This window comes from Stenella coeruleoalba (assembly GCF_951394435.1).
Source record: "Stenella coeruleoalba genome assembly, chromosome: 9".
Taxonomy (NCBI): domain Eukaryota; kingdom Metazoa; phylum Chordata; class Mammalia; order Artiodactyla; family Delphinidae; genus Stenella; species Stenella coeruleoalba.
This window is the reverse complement of record NC_137155.1, coordinates 59,091,259-59,109,160: the sequence shown is the minus strand read 5'-3', so window position 1 is coordinate 59,109,160 and position 17,902 is coordinate 59,091,259. Positions and strand designations below refer to the sequence as shown.

Sequence of the window (17,902 nt, the reverse complement as noted above, 5' to 3'; positions counted from 1 at the left end):
GACAGTGTTATCAGGTGGGGTCAGAAGACTCACAGCACATAAATGACACACTCCGGGGCCGGGCAGTGAAGCTTTCCCTCATGCATGCAAGGCTGCCAGGGTCTTAAGGTCCCATCATACGTAAGGTGCTTATTTTCACCCAGGAGGTCCTGGGTGGAAAAGGAATGAAAAGTGTAGCTTGTGGCAGGTGGGGACCTAATCCCATCAAAAACATTTAAGGGATCAAGCACCAGCAGACTCACTTGACGGGAAGCTCAAGAAAAGCAAAGAACTTGGTGGCGATCCCAAGACAAGGCAACAGAAAACACAGAAAGGGTCCCAGGCTTTCAGATTTCAGAGCTCCCAGCCTTGCACGGATCACTTGGGCTCTGTACCCATAAAAGAAGAGCACCCCCAGGGTGCTGTTCACCATGTCTGGAACCCCGTGATTTCTCTGGGCGATTTCTTTTTGCCTCACTGAAGTGAAAATGAATTAAGATGGTGTCCAGCTAGACATAAAGAAGATCTTCTTGACAATGGGATGCCCAAGAGAGACTTAACAGTTCATCCTTGACTAGACTTCATGGGCTCAGGGATTTAGATGTGTGCCTGCCATGAGGTCAGGGACCAGACCGTGCATAATGTCCCATTGTGCTTGCCACGTCTGAAGGTGAGGGTGACTCCTGTCCTGTCAATTCTAACATGCCAGGCAAAGCAGTGGTACAGTGGAAGGAGCACTGGACGAGGAGTCAGAGGTCTGCGAACGTGACCTTGACCTTGGGTGAGTTCCTTAACCTCTTGGAGCTTGGTTTTCTCATATGGAAAAAGTTTGCATTAAAGGTATCTCTCCAGCTTATACCACAGAGTTGCTAAAAGGAGCAAATGAAATAACATATGCAAGTTATTTAAACTATATAAAGAGCTATATAATGTAGGAGATGTTATTTTGATTATTACTATATCTTTCTGATCACAGGAGTAATGTATTTATTATGGAACATTCAGAAATTGCAGAAATGCCCCCTAAGAAGTCAAAATCAGCCATCAGCTGGCAGAGTGAATGCCTGTGAACAATTTTGTGTATATTTTTCCTGTCTTCTTTTTTCCTCTGTATACATACTTTCTCTGAACTGCAATCATACACCCAGTTTTGAACCTACAGTCATCTGAGAATGGACATTGCAATTCTTGGATTAGCCATGGTGAGAAAGGGGAGAGGTGCTTGTCCTTCAGGGAGCTCATCCCCACTTCCAGTAACCTAAGTTCCTTCTTTCTCACGTCTCTTTCCTTGAGGTTCTGATCTAACAGCAGGCCACCCCTTTTGTTACACGGCACTGTGAAACAGGAGGCGGCCAGGGTGGACGGAATGCATGTTTTCAAAGAAACAAAGGGCCTTTAAAGATGAGACCCTGTCGTCTGCGGTGAGAGATGTCATCTCCGCCCAGGTTAGAAAACACTGTGTCCAAGTTGCCTCATGTGAGCACGAGGGCATTTCTTCAAAGACTCATAATTATGACACAAGCACCTCTCTGGTTCCCCCGATCCCCTCCCCACAGCCTTCCTCTAGCCACCAGCAAAATTTGTGGCTACATTTGGTCAAAAGAAATGATAATGTTGGGGACTTCCCTGGCAGTCCAGTGGTTAAGACACCGTGCTTCCGCTGCAGAGGGCACGGGTTCAATCCCTGGTCAGGGAACTAATATCCCACATGCTGTGCAGTGTGGCCAAAAATAAAATAAAGTAAAAATTAAAAAAATAAGTAAATGATAATGTCGATGGGAGAAAAATCCCCAGGGTGCTATGAGAAACCATGTACTCTATAGACGAGAGAGAACACCAAATTATGTTTCATACATGTTACAGAGCTCTCCTCTCAGGCTTCTCAGGCCACGGTAACGAGGGAAGAATGATGGGAGCGAACGGGGTGATGGTTGCAGAGTGATTCCCAAGGGGTTCTGTGTTGCCAAAGCTGCTTCTGTGTGTGGTGGTGATTCCAGAGAAGCTCCCCCCTTTCACTCTTCAGGTTTTGAAATTGTGTTTCATCCCAGCTGGAAACAAAGGTACCCCTATGGCTTTCCCTGAGGAAAACCAGGAGGCTGTTCAGAGGAAAGCACACCCTCAACATTTCTGTGCTCCCTGAGGTTTCCCAGTTTCACACTCGGAGACCAGAGGGCCGTGTTACCTGAGCATTTCTGCCTTTGATGTCATCGGAGCTCTGGCCGGCCGCCTCGGTGTGGAGCCAGGGACCAGGTGTGCGGCCTGAAAGACACAGGAACCATCCCACCATCTGCTGGCCCAGGGCCGGCTATGTGCTTCACGGAGAAAGTCTGGCTAAACCGGCACTTAGGGCAATGGTACAGGAACCAAGGGTAATGTAAGTCGGTCAACCTGAAACCCTCGGGCTCCTGGCCCTAGACTGTGCGTTTCTACCCACCGCCTCTATGTCACACACTGTGGATACAGAGGCGTCACGTCCACTGAGCTGGGAGGAGAACAAGTGACGAAGGCCTCTCATCTAAACGCAGGTGCGAGCTTCTCAGCTCTGAACACAGCATCAGCTGCAGACTCGCTCGTGTGTCCTGGCCCCAAATGTGCCGGCGTCGTGCTAGGGTTGCTTAAAAAAGGAGTGAAAGTGTGTGCTGACATAGCTCAGACCCTGTTCCATGAGGCTCCAACTCACTCTCTAAAACATATTAGGTTTAAATATTACACAAGTTACATATGAATATATTCTCATAATTAAGAATTCAAAGAATATAGAAAAGATAATAAGGAAAAAATACCCCCTCAAGTGCTTCCTCTCTGCCTGCCCTTCTCTCTAATCCCAATTAATTATCCCGGAGTTGCCTCTGCTAAAAGTTTGCTGTTTATCCCTCCAGCTTTGTTTTTCTTTTTGACATTTACTTACATAGACATGTGTACACGTAGATACATGGTTTGGTTGGTCTAGCCAAGTTTGAAATCCACATTCCTAGGAATTCCAGAACTTTTCCTGTGAGTCAGGTGATCCAAATGGTGTCCCTGTGTCTCCTCTGCTGCATTTGGTACAAGACTTTTCTGTCTGCTTCTGTCACAGGCTAGGAATTAAATAACCATGTCCCAAAGCCCTCCCAACAATTCACGTTGCTGTGCTACTTACAAAGCAACATGAAAAGCAGAAATATCAATCCCAGATTATTTATGATAGTGAAAAGCTGATAATAACCTGTATTCAACAACAGTGTTTAGGAAATCTAGGGTTCATTATCGTATGATGGAGCACCAAGAGGCCATCTGAGTGTCTACAAAGGCTCAAATAATTTGGGGTGATGTTTGAAATGTAGGACAAAAAAGCAGGCTAGAAACTGTATAGATAGCAAGATGTTAACTATTTTTAAAAATCCATTTAAAAAATGTAAATAATATACTGAATTGATTCCTTTTGGATTTACTGCTTTTTAAAAACTCTTAAAAATACTCTTCAAGTTTTCTACAATGGGCATATAAGTCACCTTAAGAATCTGTTATGGTAAGATATAGTTTTTTAAATGAACTGCCACATAGAAGGGTCTCTACACCTTACAAAACATTAATCCAATGGACACTATAATTTTCATTAAAATATTTTTAAAATTACCGACTGCACTTGTTCTAGGATGAAGATATTTTTGGACCAATGGCATAGGGAGTACTAGGTTTTTAGTCAGATTTACAACTGAGCAAAAAGTAAAGAGACACTGATAAACAGCCTCTGACCGAATTCCACGCGGCAGTATGGCCTTGACACTATTGTTCTTAGATTTACGAAACTCCAGTCTACTACAGAAAAGCCTTCCTCTAGACCAGGGTTTCTTAACTTGGCTCTACTGACATTTGGGGCTGGAAAATTCTTTGTTGGGTGTTGCCTGTGTGCTGTAAGCAGTTTCACAGCATCCCTGGTCTTTACCCACTAGACGCCGCTAGCACACGCCCCAGACCATTTGTATCAACAAAAAAGGTCTCCAGACAGTGCTGAATATCCCCTTGGGGGGGCAAAATCCCCCACTTGGAGGACGACTGGGCAACGAAACAGGCTTCTCCATAGGTAAGCAGTGCCCACTAGTTTTCATAAATACGACTGGAAACAACAGAGCTAAGGAGAATCAATTTCTTCTTAAAACAGAAAGGAAAACTCTGCACCTTGTTGTAAAAGAAATTTCACTGCTGCTAGAATGTGTGGCTGAGAGTTGCCAGGGTTACCTAGGATGCTTTTAATCCAAATATCTCCTTGGGGGGTTTTCCCTTACGAGATGCCACTAGAATCTCTTAGAATTAAACTGTAGAGCCCTTCTGCTTGAAACAGTCCTTCACATGGGCTGTTTGCCCACAGAAGAGTATTTCAGATTCGCTAAAATGGTGGTTTTCAAACTTTTGGTACCACAGCGCACAGCAAGAAATCTCTTTCCCATCTCTATCCAGTCACACGCGTCTACTGCATGCAGAGCAGCCCAAGGGACCGCTGCTGCTGCCCCCTAGTAACCAGATGGTGCCTCTTCCCCCAGTTATCAACACGCTGTGTTGCAGAAGCTGCTGGCTACAGAGCAGCCGGATAGGAAAGACTTCGCTAAACTGTGGGGCTTAAAGAAGAAAGTCTGTGCTTGGGCTGGAGGAGCAGAGGCCTGAGGGCCACGCTGGTTTCCAACTTTATTTTTTGTCACTTGTAAACCAAGCCAGGCTTGTACCTTTTCTCAGACAGAGATATATTTTCAGGTCAAAAAAGAAAAAAAAAAAATCCGTTCTGTAGCCAACCAACAAGAGGCTGAATACTGCAGGGCTTGGAAAACACCCAGAAAGGATTTACAAACTTGGTTGGCCATCAAAGCTGGGTCTCCCAGGACCCCTCCCAGTCTTGGAGTACAATTCCAGGGGCTGGGTGAGGAGAAAGTGGACTCCTAGGAGAAGCACATCTAACCGTCATCTCTGGGCCAACTCGGTCTCTCTGTAAGGTAGGGTCCACATGGCATAAGGTGGAGAGTAGTAGGTATGGTGCAGAGAACCAAGCTGTGTATCTGAAACAAATGGGATGCTGCATACACCGGCCTCACGTGCAGAGAAGGAATGTTGGCCAGACCACGACAAGAACGGCAGATGGTTAGATGGAATCAAAAGCACAATTCTCTGTGACTGGGAACATTTCACTGGCAACGCTAACTGTATGACACAGACATTAAGTGGAACGGTAATTTCTGTTTCCCTTCCCATCCCCAAAGCAGTGCAACAGACAGGAAACGGTTGAAAAACAGAGGAGAATGTTGTTACTAGGTGATTTCAGTGCGGATTTCAGTGCGGGGATGAATACATGGGCTGGGCCAGAGTGAGGGTGCCCTCAGCAGTCTTCCCCAGGGTTCTGTATGTTGTGTGATGATTGTTTACAGAAGGGGTAGACAAAATAATTAGCTACTAAAGGTATCTGAAAAAGGCCTGAGAAAATCTGGTTAAAATGTTAAACCTTGTATTGCTACTGATGGGAGTAGTTGTTTTTATATCTTTTAAAAATAATAAAAAGATTCTGCTAAAAAATATATTTATCCAGAAAGATGTTGATTTGACCTTTAAAAAGGAACATGGAATCATCATTTTCCCTTTTCAATACAGAGCCACTGAGTTCTGTTGGTAGCTCCCTTTCTAATGTCAAGTTCATCCTTTCCTCTCAAGTGAGCCTAGGGCATGTAGTGGGGTCTTCCTAGGCCTCTACATGGAGACTCCTCACTCAAGAAGGCATGGAACACACCCTTGGATTGGTTCTATGCTGTTCCAGTATTTTGGGCAGCCAACATGATACTATACATAGAGAATCCTAAAGATGCTACGAGAAAACTACTAGAGCTAATCAATGAATTTGGTAAAGTAGCAGGATACAAAATTAATGCACAGAAATCTCTGGCATTCCTATACACTAATGATGAAAAATCTGAAAGTGAAATCAAGAAAACACTCCCATCTACCATTGCAACAAAAAGAATAAAATATCTAGGAATAAACCTACCTAAGGAGACAAAAGACCTCTATGCAGAAAATTATAAGACACTGATGAAAGAAATTAAAGATGATACAAATAGATGGAGAGATACACCATGTTCTTGGATTGGAAGAATCAACATTGTGAAAATGACACTACTACCCAAAGCAATCTACAGATTCAATGCAATCCCTATCAAACTACCACTGGCATTTTTCACAGAACTAGAACAAAAAATTTCACAATTTGTATGGAAACACAAAAGACCCTGAATAGCCAAAGCAATCTTGAGAACAAAAAACGGAGCTGGAGGAATCAGGCTCCCTGACTTCAGACTATACTACAAAGCTACAGCAATCAAGACAGTATGGTACTGGCACAAAAACAGAAAGATAGATCAATGGGACAAGATAGAAAGCCCAGAGATAAACCCATGCACATATGGTCACCTTATCTTTTCTTTTTTTTTTGGGGGTACGCGGGCCTCTCACTGCTGTGGCCTCTCCCATTGTGGAGCACAGGCTCCGGATGCGCAGGCTCAGCGGCCATGGCTCACGGGCCCAGCCGCTCCGCAGCATGTGGGATCCTCCCAGACCGGGGCACGAACCCGTGTCCCCTGCATCACCAGGCGGATCCTCAACCACTGCGCCACCAGGGAAGCCCTGGTCACCTTATCTTTGATAAAGGAGGCAGGAATGTACAGTGGAGAAAGGACAGCCTCTTCAATAAGTGGTGCTGGGAAAACTGGACAGGTACATGTAAAAGTATGAGATTAGATCACTCCCTAACACCATACACAACAATAAGCTCAAAATGGATTAAAGACCTAAATGTAAGGCCAGAAACTATCAAACTCTTAGAGGAAAACATAGGCAGAACACTCTATGACATAAATCACAGCAAGATCCTTCTTGACCCACCTCCTAGAGAAATGGAAATAAAAACAAAAATAAACAAATGGGACCTAATGAAACTTCAAAGCTTTTGCACAGCAAAGGAAACCATAAACAAGACCAAAAGACAACCCTCAGAATGGGAGAAAATATTTGCAAATGAAGCAAGTGACAAAGGATTAATCTCCAAAATTTACAAGCAGCTCATGCAGCTCAATAACAAAAAAACAAACAACCCAATCCAAAAATGGACAGAAGACCTAAATAGGTATTTCTCCAAAGAAGATATACAGACTGCCAACAAACACATGAAAGAATGCTCAACATCATTAATCATTAGAGAAATGCAAATCAAAACTACAATGAGATACCATCTCACACCAGTCAGAATGGCCATCATCGAAAAATCTAGAAACAATAAATGCTGGAGAGGGTGTGGAGAAAAGGGAACACTCTTGCACTGCTGGTGGGAATGTGAATTGGTACAGCCACTATGGAGAACAGTATGGAGGTTCCTTAAAAAACTACAAATAGAACTACCATATGACCCAGCAATCCCACTACTGGGCATATACCCTGAGAAAACCATAATTCAAAAAGAGTCATGTACCAAAATGTTCACTGCAGCTCTATTTAAAATAGCCTGGAGATGGAAACAACCTAAGTGTCCATCATCGGATGAATGGATAAAGAGGATGTGGCACATATATACAATGGAATATTACTCAGCCATAAAAGGAAATGAAATTGAGCTATTTGTAATGAGGTGGATGGACCTAGAGTCTGTCATACAGAGTGAAGTAAGTCAGAAAGAGATAGACAAATACCGTATGCTAACATATATATATGGAATTTAAGGGGGGGAAAATGTCATGAAGAACCTAGGGGTAAGACAGGAATAAAGACACAGACCTACTAGAGAATGGACTTGAGGATATGGGGAGGATGAAAGGTAAGCTGTGACAAAGCGAGAGAGTGGCATGGACATATATACACTACCAAATGTAAAATAGATAGGTAGTGGGAAGCAGCTGCATAGCACAGGGAGATCAGCTCAGTGCTTTGTGACCACCTAGAGGGGTGGGATAGGGAGGGTGGGAGGGAGGGAGACGCAAGAGGGAAGAGATATGGGAACATATGTATATGTGTAACTGATTCACTTTGTTATAAAGCAGAAACTAACACACCATTGTAAAGCAATTATACTCGAATAAAGATGTAAAAAAATAAATAAAGTTCATGGATCTGAAAAAAAAATAAAAACAAAATAAAAAAAAAAAAGAACAAGCCTGGGGTTCTCTTAGGTGACATGGAACAAAGAACCTCACCTCAAGCCCCGGCTTTGCCACCAGCTGTGACCAGAGGCAGATCACCCTACTTCTGCCTCGGTTATTTCAGTCTGACCTGAAGGAGCTGGGCTGGAAAACCTCATAGGGCCTTCCCTGTTCTAATGCTGGAAGCCTCCCATGGTCTCTAACTAAAGGAAATGACAGGTTTCATTGGAAATGATAATTCTAGTATCTGCCAGAGCTACGCCTCAGAAATTGCTTATCTGGCCTTTCCTCTCCTTCCTTGCTGTCACTGCCATAGTTGACGTTGGCCTGAGCGATCCACGTCCCCCTCGTAGAGAACTTACATTGTCACCCTACACACCTCGGGGCACTCAGACCAGGGGTGGGCTAATCATAGTCTGTCAATAATTTGGAATTTTAAAATTAGTTTTAACGCTTATTAAAAGTAATATATATTTATTATAGAACACTTGGACAAAATAGTGAAGCATAAGGAAAATAAAAATCACCCAGCATTCCACCATTGAGGGCTAACCACTCTTAACACTGTACTGGATACATTTCTAGCCTCTTCTCTCTTTCCTTTATTTGGTCCACTTTTCCCTCTCCATATAAATTCATGAAATATTTTCTTTTTAAAATTAAATTTAGGTTTTATTTAATGTAATTTTAGTATGCCAGGTTTCTTTGTTTTGTTTTCTCATGGGAGCATTGGCGTTTTCCCATGTCACTAAATATTCAACAGCGCTATTATAACGGATGCAGAACATTCCATCCTGTGGCTCTGCACTAATTAACTTATTTATTGTTGGATATTTGTGCTGTTTTCAAATTTCTTCTGTAAATGGTTTAGCAATGTAGATATGTGTGGATATTGTTAATTATTAATTCAACAAGTGGTTACTGAGTGTCTGTGTGCCTGGCCTCAGGCCAGGAGCTGATGGTAGACCAGTGAATAAAAATGGATGCCGTCTCTGCCCTCCAGGGCCTTATACTGTACTGGGGAAGACAGGTAAATATATAACATGTCAGGAGGTGATAGATGCCTTGAAGAAACGATAAGGCAGCATAAAGAGAGCACAAGTGATAGGACAGGAAGTGCTGTTATTTTATCTGTAGTGGTCATCAGGGAAGGCCATAAGCAGGGGTGTAGTCACCGGTAATAATCAGGCGTGGCTAAGGTAAGTGCACCAGGGCAGAGGTCCTTACTGCCTAACTGCCCTCCACAAGGGCGAAAGACACACCCTGGCGTTGTCTTCTGATTCTCTCAGTCTTGGGACATCCAAGAGCTGTTAACGTTGCTGCATGAACCACCAAGAGCTGTTAACATTACTGCAGTGCTTGGTGGAGAAGTTTCTCTGCTAATGGGAATAATGGTAGCTAGTTGTGCTACAGGTATAAAGTAACTCTATTTTAATAAAAGACCTAAAGGAGGCAGGGGGTAAGTCTCGCGGATACCTGAGGAAAGTGGCCCATAGAAGGAAGGGCAAGTGCAAAGAGCCCAGAGATGGGGGGTGTGCTTGGAGCACACATTGTAGGTGGTCCATGCTGTTGGAGGGAAGTGACGATGGGGAGAGTGGCGGCAATGGGCAGTTCATGTGGGTCTTAGAAGCCATGACGGGAATTTCTGATTGACTTGGAGGGAGATGGGAATTCACTGGAGGATTGTAAGCAGGGGCAGCGTGACTGGGCTTTAGAGGAATCACTTCGGGCTGCCGTGTGGAGCAGGGACACCGGTTAGTAGGTGCTTGCAGCATCCAGGTGAGAAACGACAGTGGCTTCAGCCAGGGGTGAGTGACAGAGGACACGTGATCAGATTGGGGATGCATTTCCAAGGGGGAGGTCCCAGAATTTACTGGGAAATTGGATGTGGGAGCAGAAGAGAAAAAAAGAAGCCAAATAGGATTCTAAGGTTTTTGGTATGACAAAAAATGGAGGAGCAGTGGGCTTGCAGTGGGAGGAGAGGGGAGAAAGGGGGCAGCCAGAAAATCTAAGCAAAGAAGCGCTTCAGGAGGAGGGTGTGATGGACTGCAGCTGACGCCTCTGACCCCTGGATTTGGCCACGTTCGGGTCCACTGGTAGCCTTGCCAAGGGCTCCGTCTATGGCGTGAAGGGAGAAGGCCTGAGAGGACGGGGAGAGGAGATGGTGTTGCCTGTAAGAAGAGCAGAGAAATGGCCCAGGGGAGGTCAAGGGAGATTTTTTTATATATATGTAAATACCTGGTAAGATTAAAAAAAAATTTTTTGGCCGTGCCATGTGGTTTGCAGGATCTTAGTTCTCCGACCTGGTATTGAACCTGCACCCTTGGCAGTGAAAGTGCAGAGTCCTAACCACTGGACCACCAGGGAATTCCCAAGGGAGATATTACTTATAGATATTACAGTATCTTTGCAGGTTCAGAGGAATAAAGGAGTAACCTGGAAAGACAGGAGGTGGTAAGAGAGTGGGATGCTGGAAGATAGCTTATGGAGGGCTGTGGTCCCCAGTAATAATCAGACGTGGCTAAGATAAGTAAGCCAGGACAGAGATCCTTACTGCTCAACTGCCCTCCCGCCACAAAGGCGAAAGACTCTGGCACCGGCTTTGTCTTCTGATTCTTTCAGTCTGGGGACATCTAATCCTTTGATTTTATGATGTGAACCACCCTGTACTGTTAAAGTTACTGCACTGCCTGGTGGAGAAGTTTCTCTGTTAATGGAAGTAATGGTAGCCAGTTTTGCTATAAGTGTAAAGTAACTCTATTTTAGAAAAGGAGTTGGGCCACAATGAGATACCACTTCACACCCATCAAGATGGCTACAGACAAAACAAAGCACCAAGACCAGAAAATAACAAGGGTTGGAGAGGATGTGGAGAAACTGGAACACTTGTGTACTGGTGGTAGGAATGTAAAATGGAAAACAGTATGGTGGTTCCTCAAAAAATTAAAAATAGAATTACCATATCATCCAGTAATTCCACTTCTGGGTGTATACACAAAAGAATTGAAAGCAGGGTCTCAAACAGTTATTGGTACACTCATGTACATAGCAGCATTGTTCACAACAGCCAAAAGATGGAAGCAACCCAAGTGTCTATTGATGGATGAATAAACAAAATGTGGTAAATACATACAACGGAATATTATTCAGCCTTAAAAAGGAAGGAAATTGTGACATATGCTACAACATGGATGAACCTTGAGGACATTATGCTCAGTGAAATAAGCCAGTCTCAAAAAGTCAAGTAGGGCTTCCCTGGTGGTACAGTGGTTAAGAATCCATCTGCCAATGCAGGGGACACGGGTTCAAGCCCTGGTCCAGGAAGATCCCACGTGCCGCGGAGCAACTAAGCCCATGCGCCACAACTACTGAGCCTGCGCTCTAGAGCCTGAGAGCCACAACTACTGAACCCACGTGCCACAACTGCTGAAGCCCACGTGCCTAGAGCCCGTGCTTCGAAACGAGAAGCCACCGCAATGAGAAGTCTGCGCACCTCAACAAAGAGTAGTCCCCGCTCGCCGCAACTAGAGAAAGCCCGCGTGCTGTAACGAAGACCCAACACAGCCAAAAATAAATAAATATAAATAAATTTTTTAAAAAAATTTAAAAAAAAGTCAAGTATAGCACAATTCTAGTTATATACCAAGAGTAGTCAAACTCATAGAGCCACAGAGCTAGAAACTAGAACAGTGGTTACCAGGGGGTTGGGGGAGGGGAGAATGGGGAGTTGTTTAATGGGTACAGAGTTTCAATTTTGTGAGATGAAAAGAGTTCTGGAAATTGGTTGCACAACAATGTAAATGCATTTCACACTACTGAACTGTACACATAAAAATGGTTAGGATGGTCAGTTTCATGTTATTTGTATGTGTATATATATATATAATATATATATATTTTTTGGCTGCATTGGGTCTTTGTTGCTGCGTGCGGGTTTTCTCTAGTTGTGGTGAGTGGGAGCTATTCTTCACTGCGGTGCGCGGGCTTCTCATTGCAGTGGCTTCTCTTGTTGCAGAGCACCGGCTCTAGGCGCACGGGCTTCAATAGTTGTGGCACATGGGCTCAGTAGTTGTGGCTCGCAGGCCCTAGGGTGCACGGGGCTTCAGTAGTTGTGGCTCGTGGGCTCTAGAGCCCAGGCTCAGTAGTTGTGGCACACGGGCTTAGTTGCTCTGCAGCATGTGGGATCTTCCCGGACCAGGGCTCAAACCTGTGTCCCCTGCATTGGCAGGCGGATTCTTAACCACTGTACCACCAGGGAAGTCCCCACGTTATGTTCTTTTTTAACCACAATTAAAAGTAAAGAAAAAAGGAGTTGGGATGAAAACGGTCAAATTTTTAATCACCCACTTTCCCACTGAACTGATCGTGACGAGGATGGTTTTGCTGGGAACACCAGACTGAAATGTTATGTTCGGGTGTCTTTCTCTCCTCCCTCCCTTCACCAACGTGTGAATCTCTGAAGGGTAAGTCAGGGGGATCATTTATCTAAACCTCTCCAGAGCTGAGGGCCTCAATAAATATCTGTCCATATGAGGATGACTTCACTCTTTCTACCATCATTGTGTTAATGAATATTTGTGAGCTACGCATGTTTCCCAAAGAGTCTCAGTGATAGGGTTTTTTCACTTTCTTTTCATTGTGGTAAAGTACATATAATATACAATTTACCATTAATGACACTTCGTACATTCCCGTTGTTGTGTAACCATCACCACTATCTAGTTGCAGAACATTTTCATCAGCCCAAGAGGACTCATTAGCAGTCACTCCCCATTCTCCATACTCCCCTGCCCTTAGCAACTGCTAAATTCACTTTCTGTGTCTTTGAATTTGCCTATTTTAGATATTTCATATCAATGGAGTCTTATGTGGGCTTTACGTCTGGCTTCTTTCGTTTAGCCTAATGTTTGCAAGGTTCATCCATGTTGTAGCACATACCACTGCTTCATTCCTTCTTACTGTCCAATAATATTCCATTGCATGACTACACCACATTTTGTTTATCCATTTACTAGTTGATGGGCATTTGGGTGGTCACCTTTTGGCTACTGTGAATAGTGCTGCTGTGAATATTTGTCTATGAACTCTTGTTTGAACACCTGTTTTCAATTCTTTGGGGTATACACCCAGGAGTGGAATTGCTAGGTCATACGGTAATTCTGTTTAACTTATTGAGGAACCCGTGCCTTTTAAAAACACTTAAAAATTGGACAAAATCATCTACCAAAGAAAGAGCATGGCTCATACTTGCAGAGTGGAGACAGGGAGGATGGCGCCGGAAGAGCTAAGCCTTAGGGTATGTGTGTGCCGTGTGTGTGTGTGTGTGTGTGTGTGTGTGTGTGTGTGTGCGCGCGCACGCGCGCGTGTGTGTGTGTCTCGGAAGGACAGAGAGAAAGCAGGCAAGCGGGCGGAGACAGAGCTCCAGAACTGCTACAAAAGAGCACAGGGACACCCTCATCTGACGGAAGCAACGCAGTCTCCCACACCATGAAGAACTCTAACCTTGGGTTACAGGTCAATGGCAGAATGCAAGAGAAAAACTGTGAGAAATGTCATCAGATAGGCATGACCTACACCCACATAATTAACAAGCGTCTCCCCTACGGCTCGCACGAACGGCAGGAACACGCTCATTTAACTGTGCTAGGAGGCTACTGAAGTATTTTATGTCCACCAATGCCACATCAGTCTAAAGCTATATCTTCTTTTTGAAATGGCAAATGCCCTTTCTGGTCTGTAGGATGTCAATTCATTAGTACGTTGCGTTTTTTTTTTTTAACTGCTCCTTCTTGATCCTCAGGAGATTATTTATGTTGGTGTGGGCACTGATTTGAACATTTCTCTGAAAGCAGAGGAACACAGCACAGACTGCCGCCTCTGCCCTCCTGGTGAGCTGTATGGGGTGAAGCTTTTCTTCTGTTCTCAGAGATGAGGCTAGGCACCACGGGCTCCAAATGCAGGTAAGTTCGATTTTACTGAGTCTGAAGATTGAAGGACTCCACAGCACATTACTGAGAAAGGCTGTATAACAAAGAGATTTTTAAGACTGTTTTTCTGAAGTGGTTGAGGGCAGAGATCAGCAAAATACAGCCAGCAGACCAAATTCAGCCAGCAACTGCTTTCACAGATAAAGTTTTACTGGAAGACAGCCATGCCCATTTCTTTACGTGTTGTCTGTGGCTGTTCTCATGTCAAAACAGCAGAGCTGAGTAGTTGTGACAGAGGCCAGATGGCAGGCAGAACCTCAGCATGTCCTCTCTGGCCCTTTAAAGAAAATGTTTGCTGAGCCCTGGTTTAGGGTAAGGCTCCAAACTGATGACCCGCAGAGCTAGTTCCCATTCCTGACCTTACCCCTCAGCCTCAGACCTGTGTACTCCCTGTTCCACCTGCCCCGGGTCATCTCCCCCTTGCAGCCCTCCAGGCACCTCCACTCGCCCTGATCCATCACTTCGTCTCCTCCTGAAACCTGCGCCTCTCCAGCTCCTTCTTCTTGGTGCCGCACCGTCCATCCAGGCCCAGGTTGGTACTCAGAGGCCCTCAGCTCCTCCTCTACTTCTCTTGTTCCTCTCATGGCCTGCATCCCCAAGCCCTGGCAACCCTCACCCCCATCCATCCTCCCTCGCATGGACCCTTCTCAAAGCCACAGGTTTCCTGACCTTGGTCTCTACCTCCTCTGATCAAACCACCAGTTATCAGACTCAACCTAGACCTAACCACATCCCTTCTCAGAGTTCACCATGGCTGCATGGCTCAGACACCCCTGGGTCTGAAATTCCTGGCTCTGCCTCTAACTTGCTGTGAGGCCTTAGGCAAGTCACTTGGCCTGTATGGACCTCCTTTCCCCTAACGTGAAAACTTTCTACATTAAGGACTTATGATAAGGTCTGCAAAGCACCTAGAACCATGCCAGGCACATCTGAGCAGGTCTACGACAGGAGCACTTACTGTATTGGCGGTGGTTAGTATTTCACTGACAGCTCTGCTTATAGGTTCTGCTTATATCCCTTAGAAGGGATAAAACATCCTTCACATTAGGAGGGAACATATCTCCTTGTCCTCTTCATGTGTGGGCACCTCCTGTAGGGTAGGTAACACGCCTAGGCTCTCTCTGCCCTCTTTTTCTGGTGAGTTGAACAGCGGGAACTAGCCATGTGCAGCCTGGCCCCTTCTAGGTTCCCTCTTTGAAATCTGGCTGCCTGTGTATTAAGGACTATTCCGTCCTGCCCTCCTGGCCACGTGGAAAGCTCTGAGAGGCTGCTCTGTGGCTGCAGGGGGAGGCCAGCCTCAGTCTCCTCACCTGTAAATCCCCTGGCCTGGGGGAGTCAGCAAACCTCCCCCAGTATTACAGTTTGCTGTGACCTAAGCTCTGCCAATAAAAACACTAAGATCTTCATCCGTCTGACCTGTGAACATTTCATATGATGGGAAAAGAAGTATTATTTATTGACCCTCTGCCCCGCGAAGCCTAACATCTCTGGCAGCCGGTGCGGTCCTCTCCAGGCACCGTGTGCCCTCACACACCACGTAGGGCTTTCCTGTCATTCTTAAACGGCCCAAACGCTATCGTGCCTCTCTCCTGGGGGTGTGCCGTGCTCAGCCTTTCCACCCAGTGGAAATGTGACCTCTCTCTACGCCTTCAAGTCCCGTCTCCACCTCCACCCTCATGCCCGCTGTGGTGCCCCCTGCACTTTAAACAATCAGTGATTAAGACACTCCGTTGTGATCTAGTTAATGTCTCACGCTTCTATCTCGGGAGTGTGCACGCTGGCGGCTTGGTGGTAGGGACCTTGTTGCTTACACCTCGTAGTCTCTGGGGCCAGCATGGTGCCAAGTGTACAGTGGGCAGTTCACGCCCATCTGCTGAGCTCGAACTGAGCAAGAATGGGAGCCTGACCCAGCACCCGTGTCCTCCACCATCACGTCTCCACGGTCTATTTAAACCCCAGGTGGGGTGATTTCCCTTCATCAATCTTTATCCCGCTCCTCTCTCTTCCTCTGTCTCTCTCAATTCAGAGGAGTACCGTTGACCCTGAAACAACATGGGTTTGAACTGCATGGGTCCACTTGTACGAGGATGTTTTTCAGTAGTAAAACTACAGTACGACAGTCTGTGGTTGGTGGAATCCTCCGCATCCAAGGATGTGGAGGGCCAACGATGCATATGAAGCCCTGCGTTGTTCAAGGGTCAACTGTATTTACATATTATTAAAAAACATACAAGTGGGCTTCCCTGGTGGCGCAGTGGCTGAGAGTCTGCCTGCAGATGCAGGGGACACGGGTTCGTGCCCCGGTCCGGGAGGATCCCACATGCCGCGGAGCGGCTGGGCCCGTAAGCCATGGCCGCTGAGCCTGCGCGTCCGGAGCCTGTGATCCGCAACGGCAGAGGCCACAACAGTGAGAGGCCCGCGTACCGCAACAAAACAAAACAAAACAAAAACATACAAGTCACTTCTCTCTAAATGTGCAATCCACCAGCACGCAGAGAAAGCTCTGCCCAGGCTGATCCCGAGGGGACCTCTCACCTGAGCAGCGAGCAGGCTGGTGCTCCTTGGTCTGCCCTGCAGGAAGCTGAACGCTGGGGAAGGGACTTCACCAAGGCCCCTTTGAAAGGAGACAGTCAAAGAGCCAGGTTCCCGGTCTGGGGCTAAGCTTGGATACTGATGATTTTCCATGCTGGTCTGCAGATGTCTGGGGCTGGGGGCCTTACTCGGGTTGTGGGGTGGAAAACACATTGGACCCTCACCCCAGGTTGCTGGCTCTGCCTCCCTCTTACCAGCTCCTGCCCACTTGGATTGAATCAGCACTGGACAAGAATTACGTTAACAGGCAGCATCACTGTGTGGTCAACACCTACTGTGCTTTTCTTTGCTTTCTGTGCTCCTGAAGTACTGCCTCCCTGCCCGCTGGGCCATGAAGGGCAGGCCGGCCAGCCTTCCTTGATTCTTAGGGCTGGGCAGGTAAGCCAAGTGAAGGCCTCTCTTGGGGCCTGGCCGCACGATGAGATCGGGAGGAGGAAGGCTCTCACTGGACTGAGGTTTTCAGCCTTAGATGGACATTGGAATCACGTGGCAATTTTCAAAAATACTGACATCTGTGTCCTACCCTGGATATTCTGACTTACCTGTGCTAGGTGCAGCCTGGCCTTCAGATTTTTAAAAGCTGTCTAGGTCATTCTAATGCATTACCAAGGTAGGAACCATTGACCTAAGGCATTCTCTATTTCAGAGTCTGCCAGAGTTTTGAATTGGGGGTTTTGGGGTTCTTCCCCAACTATTAATGCGAAGCTCCTGAATCCCATTTTGCTTTGTCTTGGGGCGTTTAGCTCCCCAGTCAAAAGCCCCAGGGAGGGCAGGGACCAGTGGTAAATTTAGGCATCCAAATCCGATGCCACATAACTAAACTTGGTGTTCTGTAAAAAACCTCTAAATGAACCCTTGGAGATTAGGGCAAATAAATGTTCTGAAACTTCCAGAAGTATGAACATCACTGCATCCCTGCAATAGTACAGTGAGATCCTGATGTCACACTTTACACAGCCTGTGGCCAGACAGTGCACCCAAGCACCTAATTCTGGAGGGTCAGGGAAAACCAGTAGTCTTATCAAGGTGGTACTTACTTCTGGGGATCTTGCTGGGGTAAATCTTCTGGCATGGTTTATACTCATCCGGAGGAGGAAAATCTTCCATAGAATGGAACGTGAATTTAGACTCAAAGTCATCTGCACACACGGAAATGCCAAAATTATTCTGGTTACTGTGAGGACCCAAGTTTTGGTCATT

At 45.8% G+C, this 17,902-nt stretch overlaps 1 protein-coding gene across 5 annotated transcripts in view; it reads right to left on the bottom strand.

Moving 5' to 3' along the window:
- The window catches only part of WIPF3 (WAS/WASL interacting protein family member 3), a 91,117-nt gene that overhangs the window by 2,948 nt on the left and 70,267 nt on the right, over positions 1 to 17,902 (bottom strand). For 3 of the 5 annotated variants that reach the window (XM_079931999.1, XM_079932002.1, XM_079932000.1), the window contains exons 7-8: positions 17,740 to 17,841; positions 52 to 2,238 (exon numbers count right to left, since the gene is read on the bottom strand). In XM_079931999.1, coding sequence (XP_079788125.1) covers positions 2,132 to 2,238; positions 17,740 to 17,841 — 209 coding nt within the window. In that variant the 3' untranslated portion in view covers positions 52 to 2,131. Of the gene's footprint in view, positions 1 to 51; positions 2,239 to 17,739; positions 17,842 to 17,902 lie in introns of those variants that run through there. The other 2 variants (XM_079932001.1, XM_079932003.1) reach the window with 1 other exon arrangement.